Source organism: Pipistrellus kuhlii, unplaced genomic scaffold, assembly GCF_014108245.1.
Source record: "Pipistrellus kuhlii isolate mPipKuh1 unplaced genomic scaffold, mPipKuh1.p scaffold_m20_p_7, whole genome shotgun sequence".
Classification (NCBI taxonomy): Eukaryota; Metazoa; Chordata; class Mammalia; order Chiroptera; family Vespertilionidae; genus Pipistrellus; species Pipistrellus kuhlii.
The window spans coordinates 45,922,475-45,943,296 of NW_023425573.1; the positions used below are offsets into that span (position 1 = coordinate 45,922,475).

The following is a 20,822-nucleotide window of genomic DNA, read 5'->3' on the forward strand; positions in this document are numbered from 1 at the left end:
AATTGCAAGAAATCAGGTGAATCTATAGTAGCTTAGACAAAAGTGAGAGCAGTGGAAATGAGAGAAGTGAAAATGATTATTATGAATAAATATCGCTAAAAAGATGTTCCAGAGGTGAAATGAACACAATTAGGGGACTGATCAGATATGGGGGATGGAGGTGAGAGAGAACAGTAGCTACAATGAGTCTCAAGTCACAGGCTTATAGAACTAGGTAGATTATAATGCCATTCACGTAAAGAAAGGGCTGGGCTTGGAAAGATAGAGCAAGAGATTGGATTTGCTATTGGGTTGTGAGGTGTCATTAAGAATTCAAAATGAAGGTGTTGATGAGGCCTTTAGAAATGCAATTTTAGAACAAAGAAAAGAGGTTGAGGCTGGAGATACACATTTATGAATCATTGGAGTAAACATATGTGTGCATGACACCATCCACTAGAAGATTAGACTCAAATAAAATGCAGGAAAGTTCATGAGTGTTCTTTCACATGTTAAGACACCTTGAGTCCACTGAGGAAAAATTCATAGTAAATATATTAAAGATAATGGTGCCCTTGACCATCAGAGAATACAAGAAGGTAACCCAAAGACACCAACTGAATGACTAGAATGAGGACATGTAGTTGGAAAGGCATGGGTGATGTGGACCTAGGCTACTAGGCTGGCAATACAAATTAGAAACTCTGCATTTTCTTGCAGACGATTCTTAGAAGAATCTTTAAATTATACAATATTATTTGGATGCTTTTTCTTATATTTTCATTTCTCTTTAAGGATAGAAGTGTTAGCTTTTTTTAATTTATAAAAGAATGCATGCTTGATGTATCAAACAAGAGAGATGCAATGTATTATATTTTCCCCACTTCCAAACATCAAGGGCATAGATATATTATTCTTGTTTTTTAAAGAATGTCATACGATTTCAAAGTATAATAATGCCATAATGTATTCAACCATTCTTCATCTAATGAATATTCAGATTATGTCTAGTTTTTGTGGCTTTTGATATCCTATAAATGAGGTTGCTGAGTCAAATGAAAAGTGAATCTTTTCATTTAATGAATATTGTAAAATGACTTTCCAAAGAATTTGTAGCAGTTTGCAAATGAAAAGTGTATTTTTCTTACTTTAATGGTATTATAAAATGACTTTCCAAAGAATTTGTAGCAGTTCACAATCCTCTCCAGCATTCTTTGCCAACACTAAATGTTATGCTTTTGTTAATTTAAATTTCACTGCCAATGAGTTTATGTGTTTCTTAGTTATATTCTCAGATTTCAGAACAAAAAAAATCAGTAAAAAGAAATTCCTCTCTTTACCATACATCTCTCTCTCTCTCTCTCTGAAAACAAAAGTCTTGCAAGAATTCCAAATGAAATAAGAAACATCTCATACATAATTGACATCACTTTTCCATCACACTCAACTCACATTATTATCCAATAGAAACCTTCCAGCTATGTCAGGCCAGCTCCTCATCTCCATCTCAGGCCCTCCCCCCTACTTGCAATACAGTAGCCCCCCAACACATACACCTGTATGCATACCCTATAGTCCATTCTGTGTCTGATCCTTCTATACCCAGTGCCCCATCTCTCTTTTGTTCTTTCTAAGCTATGTTCTTCCCTTCAAATACCCTCAAAGAATGGGTAGATAGTGAATATATACTTTTAATTTCTTAAAACAAAAAACCTTGTGTCATTCAAATAATGCTTTCACATCTCTGGAGACTATCTACCTATCCAAAACACGGTAAAATTATGTTTACTTCTTTCTTACACTCACATGATAATTTGTATTACCCTCAGAGAAGTTTTCTACAAGTAGTCTCATTCCAACTGTAAATTAAATGTTGACTAATACATCTTCTTACACATCATTTAAAGATGAGCCGAACATATTTGCTTGTTTATTTTAAGGGGTATATATTTTGTCTTATAATAATTCTCCTTTCTGTCTCTACTTTAGGGAAACTTTTTGGGTTCAAGTTCCCTGGCCTGAGGGTCCTCACTTCCAGAAAGCAGTCCTTGCCGCAAGAAGACCCTGATGTGGTCGTGATTGATTCCTCTAAGCACAGTGATGATTCAGTGGCCATGAAGCACTTTAAGTCTCCTACAAAGGAAAGCTGCAGCCCCTCTGAGGCAGATGACACAAAAGCCTTGATACAGCCCAGCAAGTGTTCCCAGTTGGTGAATATATCTGGACCTCTTGACCATTCCTCTCCCAAAAGGCAGTGGGACCGACTCTACCCTGACATGCTTCAGTCAAGCTCCAAGCTGACCCATTCCAGATCGAAAGAAAGCCTTTGCAGTATACGGAGGGCTTCTTCAGTCCATGATATAGAAGGGTTCAGTGTCCACCCAAAGGCCATATTTAGAGACCGACATGCCAGTGAAGGTACGTCTGCAGTTCTTTTAAAATATGAAACCATAAATTAATGGGTAACGTAATGGAATTTCGATACTGTTTTCCATTTCTTCATTATTCTTTATACCTAAGAGCAGTGACTTTCAACGTTTTTCATCTCATGACACCATACACTAATTACTAAACTTCTGCAAAAATAATTTTTTTGCCTAACAAAAAAAAAAGGTTAATTTTGATTCAGTCACACCAGATAGCTATTTTTGTGTTGCCTATTGTCATTTTTTATTTGCCAATTTAAGGGAAAGGAGGTCAGCACCCCTGAATAAATAGTATTACATTTTAGAAATTCTTGTGGCATAACAGTTGAAAACCATTGCCTTAGAGAAAGAAGTGTGAGTAAGGGCTATTAAAACATATGAGTCCTACATTCAGAGTTGTTACTGATTTCTTCTCTGAACCCTAGTGACTAATTTGGTTTCTTATGACTTCTTTATCTGTGTTTCTGAAATAGTATGATAATCACTATCTGCCTTCTTAATGGAAGTTTAATGAATAAATGACATAATATAAGATGTGCTTAGGTCATGATGCTGTAATCTCAAGCATAATTAATGTTATATTTAGCAAATAGTCAAACCCTGGGAAGAAACAGTGGTGTGCTATCACAGGACTCTTTAATTGAGCAACTCTTTTCAAAGGAAGAGTTGTTAGAAATGTGATCAGGAAGCTATAACCTGATTTAAGGGAGCAAATAAGTAAAGGGGGAACAAAAACAAAACAAAAACCTGAAACTCTTGATCCTAAACAAAATCAACTTGGAAAGCAAAGTAGGAATTCACTGATTTCTCCCTAGCTTCTTACTTTTCACATTCTTATATTAGCTATTAGTGAAATTATGGATTTATAAAAAGCAAGGACCAAAACTGCATGGTTAACATCATAAAGAATAACATTTGTTGAGTATTTACTATGTGAGAAGCAATGTAACTGCTTGATACAGATTAATGCTCATTTAGCTCTCCTAACAACCTTATAAATTAGGAACTATGATCAAGCCCCATTTATATAGATGAAGAGACTGAGGCATAGATATACTAAATAAATAACTGGTTTAAGGTTATGGAGAGCCAGAGATGGCTTTAAACTCAAGGCCCACAATCCATTCATGTTTTTCTTTCCTCACTCCTGCTCCATAAAAGCTTCCTGAACAAGGGACCTACTGAATCACTGAACATTCCCCGTGGTGTCCAAGATTCAGAGTGCCTGCTGTATGGACACTTCAGTTTTTTGAATCCTTCAGATCTGAGATCTTGAGAGACATTCTGTCCTTTCTGTGGTATTCCTTCCTGCAAGTGCCCATCCTCACTCATGGTGCTGCTTTTTAACATAAATCTGATGCTGGGGCTCCTGAGTGAAGGGTACTAGGTCCTTTGCCAACTTGTCACAGTTATTTTTAAGCCTCATTTCTAGCCTCTCCAAGGCTCTCTCCCCTCCTATGCATTCTATTCCAATCCTCCACAAAACTAATTGCCTTTTCTAAAAATGTATTGTGCCTTTTCTTGGCTGCAATATCTTGTTCTGCCAGAAGCACTCTTCCCAACTTTGCCCCACAGCTGTAAGGACCCACTTCCCCTTCTCAAACCAGAGGAATTAAATTTGCTGCTGAGTGTGCAAAGCAGTGTTTACATATATTACATAATTTAATGCAGCCTGCATTATCCTGCATTATATATCTGTGTCATCCCTGTTGGATATGTAAGCAAGTAATTATGTTGCTATGAGCTCCCAGACACAGGAGTTCTGGCACAATTAGCTCTGCAACCCTAGTATCCAGAACAATTGCCCATATTATGACAGAAACTAAATAAGTGCTAGTTAAAATTGAGAGGACCAGGCTTGTGAAGCATGATCCGAAAACACACACACACACACACACACACACACACACACACACACGAAATGAGTTACCTGCCCCATAATGCTCTAAAATTTAAACCAAAAGCTTAGGGTTGAATCACGTGGGGATCTATTTTTAAAAGGGGCTGTGAAGTAGAGAAGGCAGAAGAGGTCAAAGAAAATGAATTGGAAGTAAATGTTTCAAAGAGAGACAAGTCAATATCACTGAAACAGAAGAAACTGTTTTCTGTCAGATTTGAGAAACTCTTTATGGTCAAAGAGAAATTAGCACATCCATTTTAATCTGTAGTCCAAAGAATGTCAAAATGAGAGGAAAAAATAAAATCAAGGACGATTTTGAAACTGGATAATTATCTAATGCTCTACACCATGTAGTAAATTGCATGTTCAATATCTCCTGACCCCTTGAGAGCTCTGAAATTTGATATTTGAGCAATAGATTCTATAGCTGAAAAACAGTAAAATCAACATAGTAATATAAATGACCAGCATATATTTTAATTAGTTAATATAATTAATGTAGTCATTTTTAAGAATTATGCTGACTTTTCAGAGATTTTCCCTTTTGTCTAGCACTTGACTTATAGTATAACAACATTCAGAAACAGTACATTTGAGTATTAAATGATACATTATCAGTGCAGTATAGACACAAACTTAGACTGTGATTTGACAGTGGTGCTAGGAGATTAGATTAGGTTTTCAATTTTATGTGATCTCCATTTAGTGCATAGTTACTGATACAATGATGAGAAAGGGTGATTTAACATTTTTTGATTTTCAGTATGGATTCTATACATGGACATGAGTTGAGATCATCTTCAATATATGTTATTGATCACTCAACTTATGTTATTATAAAAAAAATTATATCACTTTCTTGCAGATGCTACAGTTAATGCCTGATAAATTCTGTGGACATTTTGTACTTAGCTTCAGAATAATTTTAGCTACAACACTCATTAACATATCATAGAAGACTACACTTCCTATTGTTATATATTTTAAATTTATATTTTATATATTTTAGAAACTGAGCCACTGAAAAGGGAAAAGGGAGAATTTTTAAAACTGATTTTAGTTTTATCAATTCATGTAACTGGTTAGCAGTAACATGAATTGCACCAGATTTTGAATTTATGTTATTGTCTCCTATTTCAAGAAGAATAATTTCCTCTTATGTTGGTTATCTTTGTAGCACTTTAAAAAACTAACAAATATATTAGAGCATAATATTTTAAATTATTATTTAATTGAATCTACATTATTAAGTTCCTTAGAACTGTATTTCTCAACCCATTTACAGTGAAGGACTAGAATTTTTTATCTAATCCATCATGAACCAATATATTTGTAAATACAATAAAAATATACCACTAGAAAATGAAGTTAAAAAAAGATAGACATATAAAATACACAGAGTAGCCAGATTATTATGATCTCTGAATACATAATAATCTGGCCACTCAGTATATATTCTATATAATAAAAGGCTAATATGCAAATTGCCCCTTCAACCAGGAGTTTGACCAGCAAGCAGGCCAGCCAACCACCCATGTTTTCTCTTCCTGGCCAGGCTGGCCGGACCCCATCCATGTATAAAATCATGCACTAGGCCTCTACACACACACACACACACACACACACACACACACACTAGTCTGGTGCACAAAATTCATACACGGTGGTGTGTGTGTCCCTCAACCCAGCCTGCACCCTCTCTAATCTGGGACCCCTTGAAGGATGTCTGACTGCCCAAGTCAGACATCCCTCTCACAATCCAGGACTGCCGACTGCCAACTGCTCTCCTGCCTCTGCCTGATTACCCCTAACTGATTCTGCCTGACAGCCTGATCACCCCTTAACCACTCTCTTGCTAGCCTAATCGATGCCTAAGTGCTCCCCAGCCAGCCCGATTATCCCCAATTGCCCTCCCTTGTAGATCTGGTCTCCCCAAACTGCCCTCCTTTGCTGGCCCTATCACCACTAACTGCCCTCCCTGCTTGCCTGATCTCCCACAGCTGCCCTTCCTCTGCAGTCCTGGTCCCTCCTAACTACTCTCTCCTGAAGGCCTGGTCCCCCCTCAACTGCCCTCCCCTGCAGGCCTGCATCTCCCCCTCAAATGTCCTCCTCTGCTGGCCTGATCACCTTTAACTGCCCACAACTGCCCTCCCCGGCAGGCCATCTTATGGTGGCCATGTTGTGTCTTGAGTGACAGTCAATTTGCATATTATTCTTTTATTAGATAGCATATATATATATATATATATATATATATATATATATATATATGGAGTGGGCATATTATTATGTGTTCAGAGATCATAATAATATGGCCACTCAGTGTATAACCCCAATTGTTTTATTATGAAAGATATAAAATTCCTTTGTCATCCTGCTACAAGACTCTATGTGCTTACTCTAACTTCTGTCTTTATACTTCCATGGAGGAAAAACAATCAGATTTGGCTAGAACCAGCATAATGAACCCCATGTTCCGCCTTAGGACATAAAAGCAGCATTAACTATGTAATGTGACTATATAATGTAACTATAAAACACTAATATATTTGCAAATTACTTAAAGTTCTATAAAGATAGCTAATATAGGAGGAAATTGCTCTTCTTGGAGTAGGAGACAACAATATGAATTCAAATGAGGGTGTGTGTGTGTGTGTATGTGTTGTGTGTGTGTGTGTGTGTGTTTAATTTAAAAAAATTATATGTAATTTTCAGGTTGGAAAGTATAATTTTAATTTTTAAACTCTTGAAAGCACTTATTTTACTAATGATGTTTGAACCCAGCTTCTGATGGGGATAGTTAATTCTATGTAATCAAAGTCTCTTCCACTATCCCTGTATACTTTTAAAGGTCCCTCAAAGTGGGCAGAGAGTTGTCAAATAAGGTTATAGTCTTCGTGTATCTGCCCAAAGCAATGTCTACACTAGCAATTCAATATACCACACTATTGAAATTGCTTCAATTACTATATAAACTTTGAAAAAATGCTAATATAGCCCAAGATATTAAATATGCACAATATTAGCAGAGATATCAACAAATGTTAAACAGATTTTTTATTTTATTTTATTTTATTTTATTTTAAATATATTTTATTGATTTTGTACAGAGAGGGAGAGAGATAGAGAGTTAGAAACATCAATGAGAGAGAGTCATCAATCAGCTGCCTCTTGCACACCCCCTACTGGGGATATGCCCGCAACCAAGGTACATGCCCTTGACCAGAATCGAACCCGGGACCCTTCAGTCCCCAAGCCGACGCTCTATCCATTGAGCCAAACCAGTTTCGGCTTGAACAGATTTTTTAAATCTTGGATATATTTGAATGGTTTTGACATTTTATTATTTTAAGCTCGCAAGTTTCAAAACGAGTAACATATATTTCATTAGTAGCAAATACATAACAAAGAGTCAAATTGGCTTATCTAAAATAAATCTGAAAACACTCTTTCAGGGTTTGGCTGGTGATGCAGGCTGTGGAAGAATTCTCAACTAAAAGATGCAATTCGGAGAGGATGTTTATTTACTTTCCAAGAGAGAAAAGGGCCAAGTCCATACAGGGCAGGAAAGAAAGGGTGGCCTACTCTTTGAAGCAGTGGCTGTTGCTAAGCTACAAGGACAGGAGGAGGCTTCTGTTGAAGTTGAGCAGATATGAGGGGTTTGTCTTGAAAAGTTATGGTTTATTCGCTTTCGACGAGATAGTCCGGCAGGTGTCCTAAGGAGGTTTCTTACCAGTATTTTTCTCAAGCCTGTAAAACAAGCTTAGGACAAAAGTTATAAAGAGTTAAAAAAGAGGTTTGTTTGAATTGGAGAAGGAAATGGAAGTTTCTACTAACTAAAGACCCCTTGCTGAGAGCTATCCCTGAGTTGTGAAAACAGCAGGCATGAGGAGGGTGCAAGAATGAAGCCTTGAGAGTAGCTTATCTTGTCCCACAGTTTGAACAGAGGAGCTGTTTGAATCAGAGGAGCCAACAATCTTGGGGGTTAATGACCAACTGCTTCGCATAAATTATGGAAGTCAAAGCAAAGGAAAGGCCTTTATCCACCCTTACAGACTGCATTCTGAGATTTGAAAACAGCCCGTCTATCCTATATGATAAAAGCCTAGGTGACAACACGTGACATGATGCCCTTGCATGATGTTGTCACAAGATGGCCACCACAGGGTCTCCACAAAGATGGCTGGCAGGGGAAGGCAGTTGGGGGTGACCAGACCAGCAGGGAAGGGCAATTGGTGGTGACCAGGCCTGCAGGGCAGTTGGGGGTGATCAGGCTGCAGGAGAGAGCAGTGGAGGTGATTGGACTGGCAGGGGAGGGCACTTGTGAGCAATTGAGCCAGCAGAAGGGGGCAGTTTGGGGAGATCAGGCCAGCAGGGGAAGGCAGGTGGGGGCAATCAAGCCAGCAGGGGAGTGGTTAGGGACAATCAGGCAGGCAGCAAGCAAGTGGTTAGGAGCCAGCAGTCAGACATCCCCCAAAGGGGTCCCAGATTGGAGAGGACCCTATCTGTGCATGAATTTCATGTGTCAGGCCTCTAGTTTTAATATAAATAAATTTCCTAAATATTATGGGTATTATACTAAGTGCATTGTGACAACATAAATTTTAAAATTTTACATTCCCTTTGAACAGTCCAGTGTCTCACTGATTTCTTATAATTATTTTTACCTAAGAATGACTCTTTGTGCACAATTTGGTATTTTCAAAATATACATTAAAGAACATTTATGAAAGGAACAAATAATAAATTTGCGATTAAAAATGAAACTTGGTCTACAAGGGAAAATGCTGTTTTAGAATATTTTTCCTTATTGACACACTAAGTGAAATTATACAAAAAAATTGCTTAACATGCAAACTGTTGTGTAGTCCTTCTTTGTTAAATGATGGTTGAAGCAACACTAAAATTGGCTTCTGACAAAGTTGAAAGTTTTTATCACAATTACAGGCAGCTGGGTATGTCTTTCTCCAAACTGTCATAATTATATCTGTATCTTGGAATCCGTTTAAATTGAGGTAAATGCTTCACATATCTGAACACGAATGTTTATGACAGCAGATATTATTTCTAGCAGATGCATTTTACTTGGTGAAATAGTACAAAATGTTAATTTCGAAGTTAAACTTTTAAGCATTACATTCTGTTTTATCTGTTTTTGTATAGAGGTAATTCAGTGTATATGGGATAATTTTAGTCTTTTTATATTTCTCTTTTCTTTTATCCTTATGTGTTCAAAACAGACAATGGTCGCAATGTCAAAGGTAAAGTACGAACTCAAGTTTTAACATCTGATGTTCAAAGTGCCCCTTTACTTGGCATGTTAAGTTGCCTGCTGTATGCCCTGTTCAATGCAACATCATGCTGCCCTTAGCTAGTCCAAGCGCCTGGTGGAGACATCATGGCTTGGTTTTGGTTGGAGACATTGTTCCTTTCTCCGTGGTGTTTGTTATGAACTTTTTCCTGCAAGAAGCATAAGCCTAGGTTGACAATGAACAATATTCCTAAATATTTAAATCATTTGGAAAGATACAAATATCAAGCGACATATATTCCAGTGTGGAAGAGGCACATAAGCCTATTTCAGCCAAATTTTTTTTTTAATTCAAGATTAAATAAAATAAGCAAAGTGCTACATGACAGCATCACTTTACTTGTTCCTCTTTTGTTTCCTTAAAACTAGTTTCGCGTTCCTGGATGGCAGGGGGTATGGTTTTAAGCTTACTGTAGTAGTAAACTGTACATGCATGGTAGTCACCTTCTGTTTTTCTATATTACATTTCAATCATGTTTGTGTCTTCTATTAGTCTGAAATCACTGGCATGACCTATAGCTACTACAGGGTATTGTTTAACCGAGAAATATCTCTGGACAATCTGGAGTTGGCTAAAAATTTGAAATTCACTTCTGTTTTTCTACTGGATCATAGTGGATACCTGGAATCACAACATAAAATAATCCTAAAGTCTCATCAGATGGAAGACCTGTGGGGCTTAGTCTTTTAACATAGGCCATGCATGCTGCTGTGGGTATGCATGTGGTGACAATGACTCACTTTGTGCATGTGTGTTGCATGGACATGTCTCCACCAGTAACCACCATTACTTAGAACTCACTGTTTTGACCTCTTATCTATGTGACTGCTACGCTAATTATGGTTTCTCAATCCCTTCTCGAATTAATTCAGAGCTGGTGACTGTTATGAATGAATATCACTAAAACTGAAGATGTTTTTAGCAGCCCAGGATAACTTGAAAATAATGGAAGTTGTGGCAACTTCTTTCCATCCTGGTTTTATTTTTTAAGCATTTTCCAAAAGGGTCTGGGCAGGTGAACTCCAATAACAGGATAAGATTTCATGTCCATGCTTACTCTATCCTTGGCCTGAGATTTCTAAAAGAAAGCAAATCGGTGTTAGCTGCGGGTGGTGATTTGACTTGATCTAAAGCAGAACATAACCTGGAGAAACAGAATACAAGTAGCTCTCACCAACTTGCCTCTGTGACATATGGCTGGCCTTAGCTATAATAATTAACAATCAATTATTAAACATAAATTTTCCAGTCATCTTTTAAATGAAATGAATTTAATTAGAAATGAATCTACTTTTTCTCAATGAATAAAAAATTAAGCTTGCTTATCTTCCAAACTAGTAGCTCACATAATTGTCATTCAAACTGCAGCAGTTCTATTTTTGTCTCATAAACTAATCCACTTACTCTTCAACCTTTTTTTCTCATTTTTAAATAGCAGTTGTCGTTGAATGAAAATGAATCCTAAAATCAGAATTTCCAGTTAGGAAACTCTAAACCACTGTAGAAAGTTTTTGTATATTAATATTTATGAAATTAAACTCCCAAATTAGATAAAACATTTGCAAATTTAATAAAAATGTAATGTCCCTGTGCCAACCAAAGTCTTCATTATTTGTTCGAGCTCTAGTTTTGAAAACAACTTGAAAATATTTTTTTTAAGTGTCTGGCTCCTTAAGATATTCACAGAGCAATTAATCTAATTAGATGTAAGACAATAAATTAACCATGTTGTTTAAAACTTGGGTTTGTTCCTAAACTACATTTAAATTAAAAAATTTTTAAATGAAAGACAAATTTCTACACTTTTTTAAAAAATAAAAATGCACAGTTTTTTTCTCAACTAAAAATTATTTCTTTACCAAAATGAAATAAATAATTTAGGAAGGCATTTAGAAAGTTTTCAAGATTATTTGGTTCATTCCCCTTGGGCAAGGGTGTTGTCTAAATCCTTTGCACAAGTGGTAGAGGCATCTTTATCTCCAGTGAGCCCATTCTTTAATTTTCTTGGGAAATCTATTTTACTGCCTGTTACTCAAAGAACTAAGCTAAATCTTTCTTGCTGAAATGCTGTTTATTCCTCTTCATCAATCCTGAGTTGGACAGAGATGCGAGCTGGCTACTTCTAATCTTGATGTAATATCACAGTATAAAAACAGCAAACTGACAATCTTTCCTTCTAAATTAAATAATTTCCATTTAACCTTCTTTCTTGGGATCAATTGTGTTTTCATTTAATAACTTTCATTAGCACTCTGACCTTTTAAAATTAGACTTCAAAGATCAAAAAGTGTAACTCACTATTACAGAGTGAAAAAGTTAATTCGAATAAATTTCATATGCTATTTATTTGTGTGTATATGTACATTATATTTTTCACTCATTTCTCTAATATTTGAGAGGTGAACTTAGTCCTACAATCACATATAAATAGATTTTCACCTCCAACTTAGTGGCTTATCTGCTTACTATTCTGCTTTCCAAGTCATCAATAAAAATTAACCCCTTACCTACTTAGTAAATAAGTCATTAATATAATTTTGCCCCTCTGTTGCTTCCGCCTCCTTATCATCCCATATAATACTGCATCCCACTGACAATGGTATGTTCAATTTCTAACTTGTCTAAGAATCTGGCATAAGAGTCAAAGCAAATCTACTCTTAAGATTTAGGATAGTTTTACCTTTTCTATACCAACAAAACTATCAGACTCACAACAAAAATCAATTGATCTGATATAAATGTTTCTCATAAACTGCGTTGGCCATTACTGAGTATTTGTGACTGTATAAGTTGGGTTGCAAGTTGATTTTTCAATGGTGAGTTTTCTTCTGTAAATTACATGCCATGTGCTGAAACAGACAATATAGATATTGATGACAAATAATTTGACTACTTCTTTTTCTAGCCTTAAACTGCTTGTCCTTATGCTTATTGATGTTCTTTTACAAAATTCAATTACTCAACACTGCTCTTGCATTTCTTTAATGTTATCAGTTCCATAACTTAGGCTTTATTAAACTTTAGCAAAATAAACTCAGCGCCCTAAGAAACATTGTATAAACACCTGATGAGTTCAAAACAACCTTAATCTTTCTTGACCCATTCAGCCCTCAAGAGCAAAGATCTTAAGATATTTCCAGCACCATCTAAAAGAGAATATATTCGCCTTTAGTATCTTATCACTTGTGATAAATTTAAAATTCTTCCTGGTTGGTGCTTTAACCTCTAGCCTGATCTGTAAATGCAGAGTATTTCTTTGTAGCTAGAACCTGGCCTACTTTATATTTAATCAGACACTTGAGATATAGTAGAGCTTTATATAGCTGCTGGTTTAGTCTTCTTAGTCACATCTTTTCCATCTCTCTCCATCAGGGCATCCATTTTGCAAGTGGTTCTCTAAAAAACATCAAGTCTTTCTATATATTTTTTAGTTTTGCATTTCTTTCTACTGAATCCATCATTCCCCTTTATTTCTGCCCATTTATTTTCTTTAAATTGATTTCACTTTGTTTTTCAGGTTACTCTCCTATCTTTCTTTAGACTCCTAAACCCCATCTGTTCATGACCACTCTCAGGGAGGCTGCTTTTCACCTTTAAATCCTCAGCCAAGGCCTCTCTGAATATAGACTAGGAGGTAGGAATCCCTGTATTCTGATTTCTATCCTTGATTCTTATTCCCTTTTGGCCACATATTATGTCTGCCTTGTTTTACAATTGGTAAAATAGAGATATTGCTACTACCTATCTTAATTAAAGTGTTGGAAACTTTTTTATTTAGAATGTCAATAGATTTTAGAAACAATACTGATCATATTGCACATTCTAACAGACTTCTGCATATAAACATATGCTTCAAAATTAGTGGAAAAGATAATAATAATCTTTGTTATATAGAATAAAATAGTTTATAAAAGTCTTATTTAAGGAGCATCATGAATTATTTTAAGAAATATTTTAAGTTTTTGCTGAATTATTTAAATGGATAGATTAAATGGTCACCTGGATCAAATCTCTAACACTAAGAACTTAAAAAACAAGAAACAGAGTAGAGTAACAGTTTATAAAGGTTTCCAACAGTAAATAAGAGAAGCTAAAATATACACTACAATGAATTTGTAATCTTCTGAGACCAAATCTTAGTCCTGTCCTCTTATGGCAACCAATATTTTTATGCATTTTACTATCCTGAATCTATAATCAGAAATAATTTAACTTGTTTCTAAAAGAACAACATGATTCCTTAACTGAAAAATAAAACAAAGATAAAAGAAAACAGTTTATATTATCTCAGTATGTTAATATTCAATGGTAACTACACTAGAAGACATAATACAATAATTAGACATAAGAAAAGATTGTCTGTAAGTGCATTAACGACATGAGAATACTGCCTATAGAAGTACTGAACAAAATGATAGAGCAGAGATATGGGTGTATAACAAAATAAAATTCACTATTGGAATAAGTATTGTAGTAACATATTGGATTTATATATATGAATTTTAAAAATAAAATTCATGGACAGGCACATCAGTGTGATAACTAGAGGGGGTAGGAGGGTAGGTGGAGGTGGAAGAGGGTATACGGGGGATAAATGGTGATGGGAAAAAATTAAAATAAAATAAAGTGGAAAATACTTAAAAATTAAAAGTAGGAAACAAAAATTGAATTATGAGTATTATATCAAGATGAAGTGGGGAGAAAATGAGGAAGTATAATATTCTCACAAATGAGCTGGACCTTTTAAGTGTAATGTTTAAAAAATTCCCTCTGCGATAACATGCAATAGTAATGAATTGCACAGAAGAAAGAAATCTCACTAAATGTCAGGACATATATTCTCCAACACTTAAAAAATGCCTTACAGACCAAATGCCTTCAGAAGCAATGGGAACTAGAAGATGGATTGGAAGAAGAAATGGAAATCAAGACATTCTGGAGAAATTATGGCAGATCTCTAGGAAGATATTACAAACCAACAGGCAATCCTCGGACAAATTATTTCAAAAGTTTAGTTTTTACCACATTGATTTAATTTCTTTTTTTTATTAAATTATTATCTGTGTACATATTTTAACATTGCCCCCCCCCCCGGCCATTGTATCACATAATTTTACATATATAGGAGAACACAAGTATGAAATAACTTAAAATAACATTTTATTAGTGATTTTTAGTGTGACTCCTATAATCTCTGGAAATTATATAATATCTGGCTCCAAATTTTAAATAATTTAACAGTTTTAAATTACTGTTAAAACAAGGTTCAAATCTCTTTGCTTTTGTATGTGGCCACTATATACACAGACTCTAACTCGAAGTCTGCAATTCGTTTTGGCAACTCAAAAGCAATAAATAGTGTAGCTCTAAGTGATATGATTTTCCAAATTGCTGAATAACTTCTGGTAAAATTCTGCATAAAACAATATAAAAACCTTCCCTTTACATGGCAATTATAGCTCTGGAAAATTCCATATATGTGAAAAGCCTGTTAAAAGCACATTGTACTTTATATGTGAAACAGGTTCAAGGTTCAGATCATCATTAACAAGCTTTTCACCTACACGAATGTCCATGGAGACTTATGGGACAATTTTTTAAGGTGACAGAATAGACACCTACCATCATTGTGACAAATAAAAATGCCTCACAGATGCCCTTAGAGCAGCGATTTTCAAGCTTTTTCATCTTATGGCACACAAGCCAATTACTAAAACATTGTGACACACCAAAATATATTTCTTGTCAATGTGAAAAAAAAAAAAAGGTATGCTTTTGATTCATTCATACTGTCTGACTATTGTTGTGTTGGCTGTGGTCATTTTTTATTTGACAATTTAAGGGGAAAGAGGTCAATGCCCCTGACTAAATAATCAAGTATTACTTGTTTTAAAAATTCTTGTGGCACATCATTGTGCCTCACAGTACCCCATTGAAAATCGCTGTCCTTAGAGTGAATTACTCTCATAGTAGAGACCACTTGCTTATCTGTGTAACCAAGTCAGTGGAATTTTTCCAGTGGAATGTGTCACTGGACAATCAAAGTATATTTAAAGGTCTTTCTGCTGAAACATCATAGATGATCCACATTTTTATCCAGTATTATAAAGAACTTGGTAGATAACCTGCTGCATATGGAAGTATGATAGAGAAGAGAATTGAAAATTGGGCAAAAGGGTTTTAAACACAATTTAACTTTATACTTCAACCTTCAGCAATCTCTTGTCAGTATCCCGGTGTACAGTAAAGTTACCTAAGGAGTGAAAATATGACATTAGAGCTGAGCAATGGACAACACCAAGATATCTGAGTTTCTAGAATGTTTTAAAAAATGTAAATATGAAGACATAGACTTGGAATATAGGCATAAAATGATACCAAAAAAAAGGAAACACTATTAAGGTTAGGTCCCAATGAGTGCATGGCCCAGCCAGTGTGGCTCAGTGGTTGAACATTGACCTATGAACCAGGAGATCATGGGTTCAATTCCCAGTCAGGGCACATGCCTGGGTTACTGGCTCATTTCCCAGGAGCAATCACGCAAGAGGCAGCTGATCAATGATTCTTTCTCATCATTGATTTTTTTTTTTATCTCTCCCTTCCTCTCTGAAATCAATAAAAATATAGTTTAAAAATAATAAAATAAATGAGTGCATGTAGTGGAGAGTCCCACACAGACCCAGGGTTCTGTCCCAGTCCTACCTGAAGGTTAGAACAATTCGGTACCACTTTTGGTTCTTAATTCTTTCCTTGTCATATAAATAGAAAAGAAAGTGAAACTCTATAAGCAAATGAGAACATGCAGGGCAATAAATATGCAGAGGACTCAATGACATTTTTCACCTAGATAGATTTGGTCATCATCACAGAAAGAAAATTCAGGAAATAAACAGAAATGCACCTCAAGAAACACAGTATTTGCAACCCTGATAAAAATTCTCTTTAAATAACTTCAAATGTTTATAATAATCAAATATAACTCTTATAAACAAACATAATGTGATTTTTCTTCAAATGAAATGATGAGTATTATTTTAGCATTATATTGTATCTGATTTGATTGGTTGTTGTGGTCTAAACTACACAAACTATAAAACTTTCAACTGATTATACCTCATTTGGTACATTAAGTACATTTTGATCCCTAAACTGTTAGTTTCATTCTGAATAGAAAAAAAAAAATAAGACAAAATGTGTTAACTAGCAAGTTCATTCATGCAAATTTTGTTTTAAGCACTCTCTGAAGCAAAAACTTAATGTCTGTATAATACTCGTGGGCTCTGGATTTTTCTACAATTCTTCCTGATGTTAATTTCTAAGAGCTAAATACCTTAGCATTACCCATTGTACAAGAACCCCTGGAGCATTTTCTGAATCTTCATAAGCAAAGGATAGTAGGTGCATCTCAAAAGAAGATGTTGTTTGACAGGGTACTTATCCTTAACAATGGGTCAGGAGTCCTGGCACCTTGCCAGATAATCTTTGTGGGGGGAAAATTTGAGATATCATGAGAGTTTATCAAAGGGTACAAATCTCCAGCTATAAAATGAATAAGTTCTTGGGATCAAATGTACAGCATCGTTTTTTTTGTTTGTTTGTTTGTTTTTTTACTTAGAGAGAGAGAGAGAAATAACAAGGTACTGCCAACTTTAGGTATATCCTTTTGGCTAGCTATGGGCCTTTAATTTTAAATTGTTTGCCAAAGCATTCTTCTGGTAGATTTTATTTCTTTTCTTTTCTTTTTTTTTTTTTTTGTTCCCTTAGTAAGTGGTCAGTCAATTCTAAACAAAAAGAAAAAAGAAAAAGAAGGGAAATATTTTAAAATCCCACACAGGATCCTAGAGTTTTCAAGAATAAGATAATAATAATAATAATAATAATAATAACAACAACAACAACAACAACAAAAGAAAGAGAATAAAAGGAAAAGGAAAGACATTTGCCCTTCTTAGCCTTATCTGAAATTCCTTCATCTGGACTTAACTGTTCTGGAAGCTTTGCAAAAAACATAGGTCAGAGAGGAGAATAATATAAATTGGAGCAAAGTAGACTACCCATTCAGAAACTTCATGGCCAACATGATTTTAACCAGAGGCAAATCCTTCCTTGAATAATCCCTGGATTATAAAAGGAAATTCTTAAGAAACTTTGAAGGTAGAATTTGGTCAATGACAGAGAATGGAGTATTGTTGATTTTTCCCCCCTCTCTTTTTCTTTTATTTCAGCTTTTAATGAACGAAGCTGAATAATAGCTAACGCCTCAATCTGCTCTCTGGGTGCACACCTAGACCCCATCAAGTCCTAGGATACTCACGTGCTACCCCATGTGGCAGTGAGCCTAAACCCTATGTTTGGGTATCACCTAGGCTAAATTTAGTCACACCTGGATCAGGGTCACATTAATCATGGGTCACCAGCAGGTCATTCAAGACTGTTTTTTTTCTTCTTCTATTTCTTCTGATACTGCTTTTACAAATACTTTCCAATTTTTTTAGGGCCTTTTAATCATATCAAGTCAAGCCTCCTGGGATCCACTTCGGATTCAAACCTCAACAAATACAGCACCATTAACAAGATTCCACAACTCACTCTGAATTTTTCAGATGTCAAAGCTGAAAAAAAGAGTACATCCCCTCCTTCTTCAGATAAAACTATTATCGCACCCAAGGTTAAAGATCGAACACACAATGTGACAGAGAAAGTTACCCAGGTAGGACATGACTTTACTATCAATTTCAACTCTTTTAAAGGTTCTTTTCTGCACCATAAAATACATTCTTTTTTTTTCTTTTTTTATGAATGACTGCCAAGAGAGGTAAGCCATTTTATTTGCACTCCAATTTATCTATAAATTGTGATTTTGTTTATTACAAGACTGAGCAAAAATAGGCTAACTTGGCATCATTGTTCCCATTATTGTAGAGGTAGTTAACCTGCTATTCATCATGTTTGGGCATTTATTGTTTTGCTGCCAACTCTCGCATTATTAAAGAACGGTATTTTATTATAATGGATATGTCTATGGAAGCTCTAGGTGACTAATCGGTATTTACTCTTAACTGTGGCCTTCTTTTTTTTCACTCACTCTCGTAAGTAGAGTCAGATAAGTCAGATGACTTGGGGAAAGGAGCTGACTGAGATGATGGAAAGTCAGAGTAAACCAATGTGTTTCCCAGGAACAATATTTTATTGTTTTCAAATAAATATTGCATGTTGAACTAAGAAGAAAAAAAAAGTACCGTCTAGCAGGAGTTATGTTTTAAGAATAGGGAAAATTATTTGTACTTATTATATTGAAAGATCAACCTACACATTACCTAGCTTTTGCTTACAATGCAGTTAAATTGTTGAGAATTCATGACTCTAAAACTTTTGTCAAGTAAACAATTTTTTTTCCTTCCAAACAAATTACTTAGTAAGTTTGCTTAGCAGATTTTTTTCATAAACTGTCACAATATAAAGGTAAACTTGACCCAAATCTCTATACCAAGCATTGAAGATTTTGAATTAATAAAATTGTTCTGTAATTATAATCACTGCAAAAAACACTTTAGTAATTTGTAAATAACCTTTTTTGTGAGCTGATAGCTATGTTACGACTGCAAGTCCATTGAAAATAAACCTGAGCAGTCTCTACTGGAGATGGAAAATGGTACATGCCATACTCTGATATATACTTCGATATTTATGTAATAATCAGGCTATCTACTCTTGGTGTTTTGTTCTCCTTAACTTAGTAAAATGAATTTAACAGTTGTAAAAGAAAAGTCTACTGTATTAACATGTCTATGATGCTTCAAATTTTACCTTAAAACTTCCATGATTTGTAGACAGTAACCATCATGTGGATATATAGAAATTAAGAGATTTGAGAAAATGCACAGAAGACTGGTGGCAAATATTACGGTCAGGGGCTGACAGTAGCTTACCTGAGTAGTGATGAGGCCAGCAGACCAGGGCAGGAAACCATAGGGAATTGTATAGTGCAGGGCCCTCTTAAGATGTGGTTATGCAGGAGTGTTTGACTGATGGTTTCAAATCCTCCAATTTTAAAAAAGGAGTTGGACCCTGACCAGTTTGGCTCAGTGGATGGAGCATCAGCCTGGGGATTGAGGGGTCCCAGAAGGCAGCTGATGGATGTTTCTCTCTCATCGATGTTTCTAACTCTCTCTCCCTCTCTCTTCCTCTCTATAAAAAATCAGTAATATATATATATATATATATATATATATATATATATATATATATATTATTGATTTTTTTGCAGAGAGAAAGGGAGAGGGAGAGAGAGTTAGAAACATCGATGAGAGAGAAACATCCATCAGCTGCCTTCTGCACAAGGGGACATCCACTGGGGATGTCCCCACAACCAAGGTACATGCCCTTGACCGGAATCAAACCTGGGACCCTTGAGTCCACAGCCGATGCTCGGACGCTCTATCCACTGAGCCAAACCGGCTAGGGCAGTAAAATATATTTTTTTTAAAAAGGAGCTGGAAGCCCAGAATTTATGATTAAGCTCTTAATTTCTAAAAGTTGGAAAACTAATTAATGCAAAACACTTTTAGGCCAAACAAAGTACACTTTGAGGCCCGTGGGCAGCCAAGTGTTACCTTTGCAAAGCTTTCAAGCTCTTGGTTTCCCACAGGGCCCAGCCTATCCTGCCAACTCAGCAGGTCCATGGTGCCAGAAGAGGGTGATGCCTAGGTGGATCAGAGGTGCCAGCTACCTGCTGCAGGGTCTTTCTAAGCCTGATGAGAGAGAAAAGATTTATACAAATAGCCATAAAGAAATCTGTTAATAAAGAATACAGGAATACAGGTTAGGGCAAAAGTAATTATATTTAATAGGAGAATTTTCAGAGGGGAGTGGGGGGAGAGAGGATGGGAGATTTAAACTAGATCTGGGACGTTGCTTACCAAACTGGAAAGTGACATCTAAGAGCATACCTGGAAGTCACACACACTTGTGTTTTAATTCTGGCTAAGTCATTTATTGTGTGCCAGAGAAACAAGTATCATTTTTTGTGTGACACTGAGGCAAGTTTTAGTGTTGGCAAAACTTATTTCTCAGTATTGATATAAGGATTAAATAGAATAATGTATAGAAAATGTTCACTACCTTGCTAAGTACATAACAATTAATTTCAGACATTATTCTGTTTTCTAATAACTTACCCCTGCCCACCCATCATTTCTGCAGGAT

General features: G+C 35.6%; 1 protein-coding gene across 1 annotated transcript in view; it reads left to right on the forward strand.

The window, feature by feature from the left end:
• Positions 1-20,418, forward strand: part of LOC123651642 (potassium voltage-gated channel subfamily H member 7-like) — a 36,603-nt gene extending 16,185 nt beyond the window's left edge. Inside the window, exons 2-4 of the mRNA XM_045575492.1 lie at positions 1,969-2,397; positions 18,113-18,327; positions 20,266-20,418. Coding sequence (XP_045431448.1) covers positions 1,969-2,397; positions 18,113-18,327; positions 20,266-20,418 — 797 coding nt within the window. The remainder of the gene's footprint in view (positions 1-1,968; positions 2,398-18,112; positions 18,328-20,265) is intronic.
• Positions 20,419-20,822: the final 404 nt, after the last annotated feature.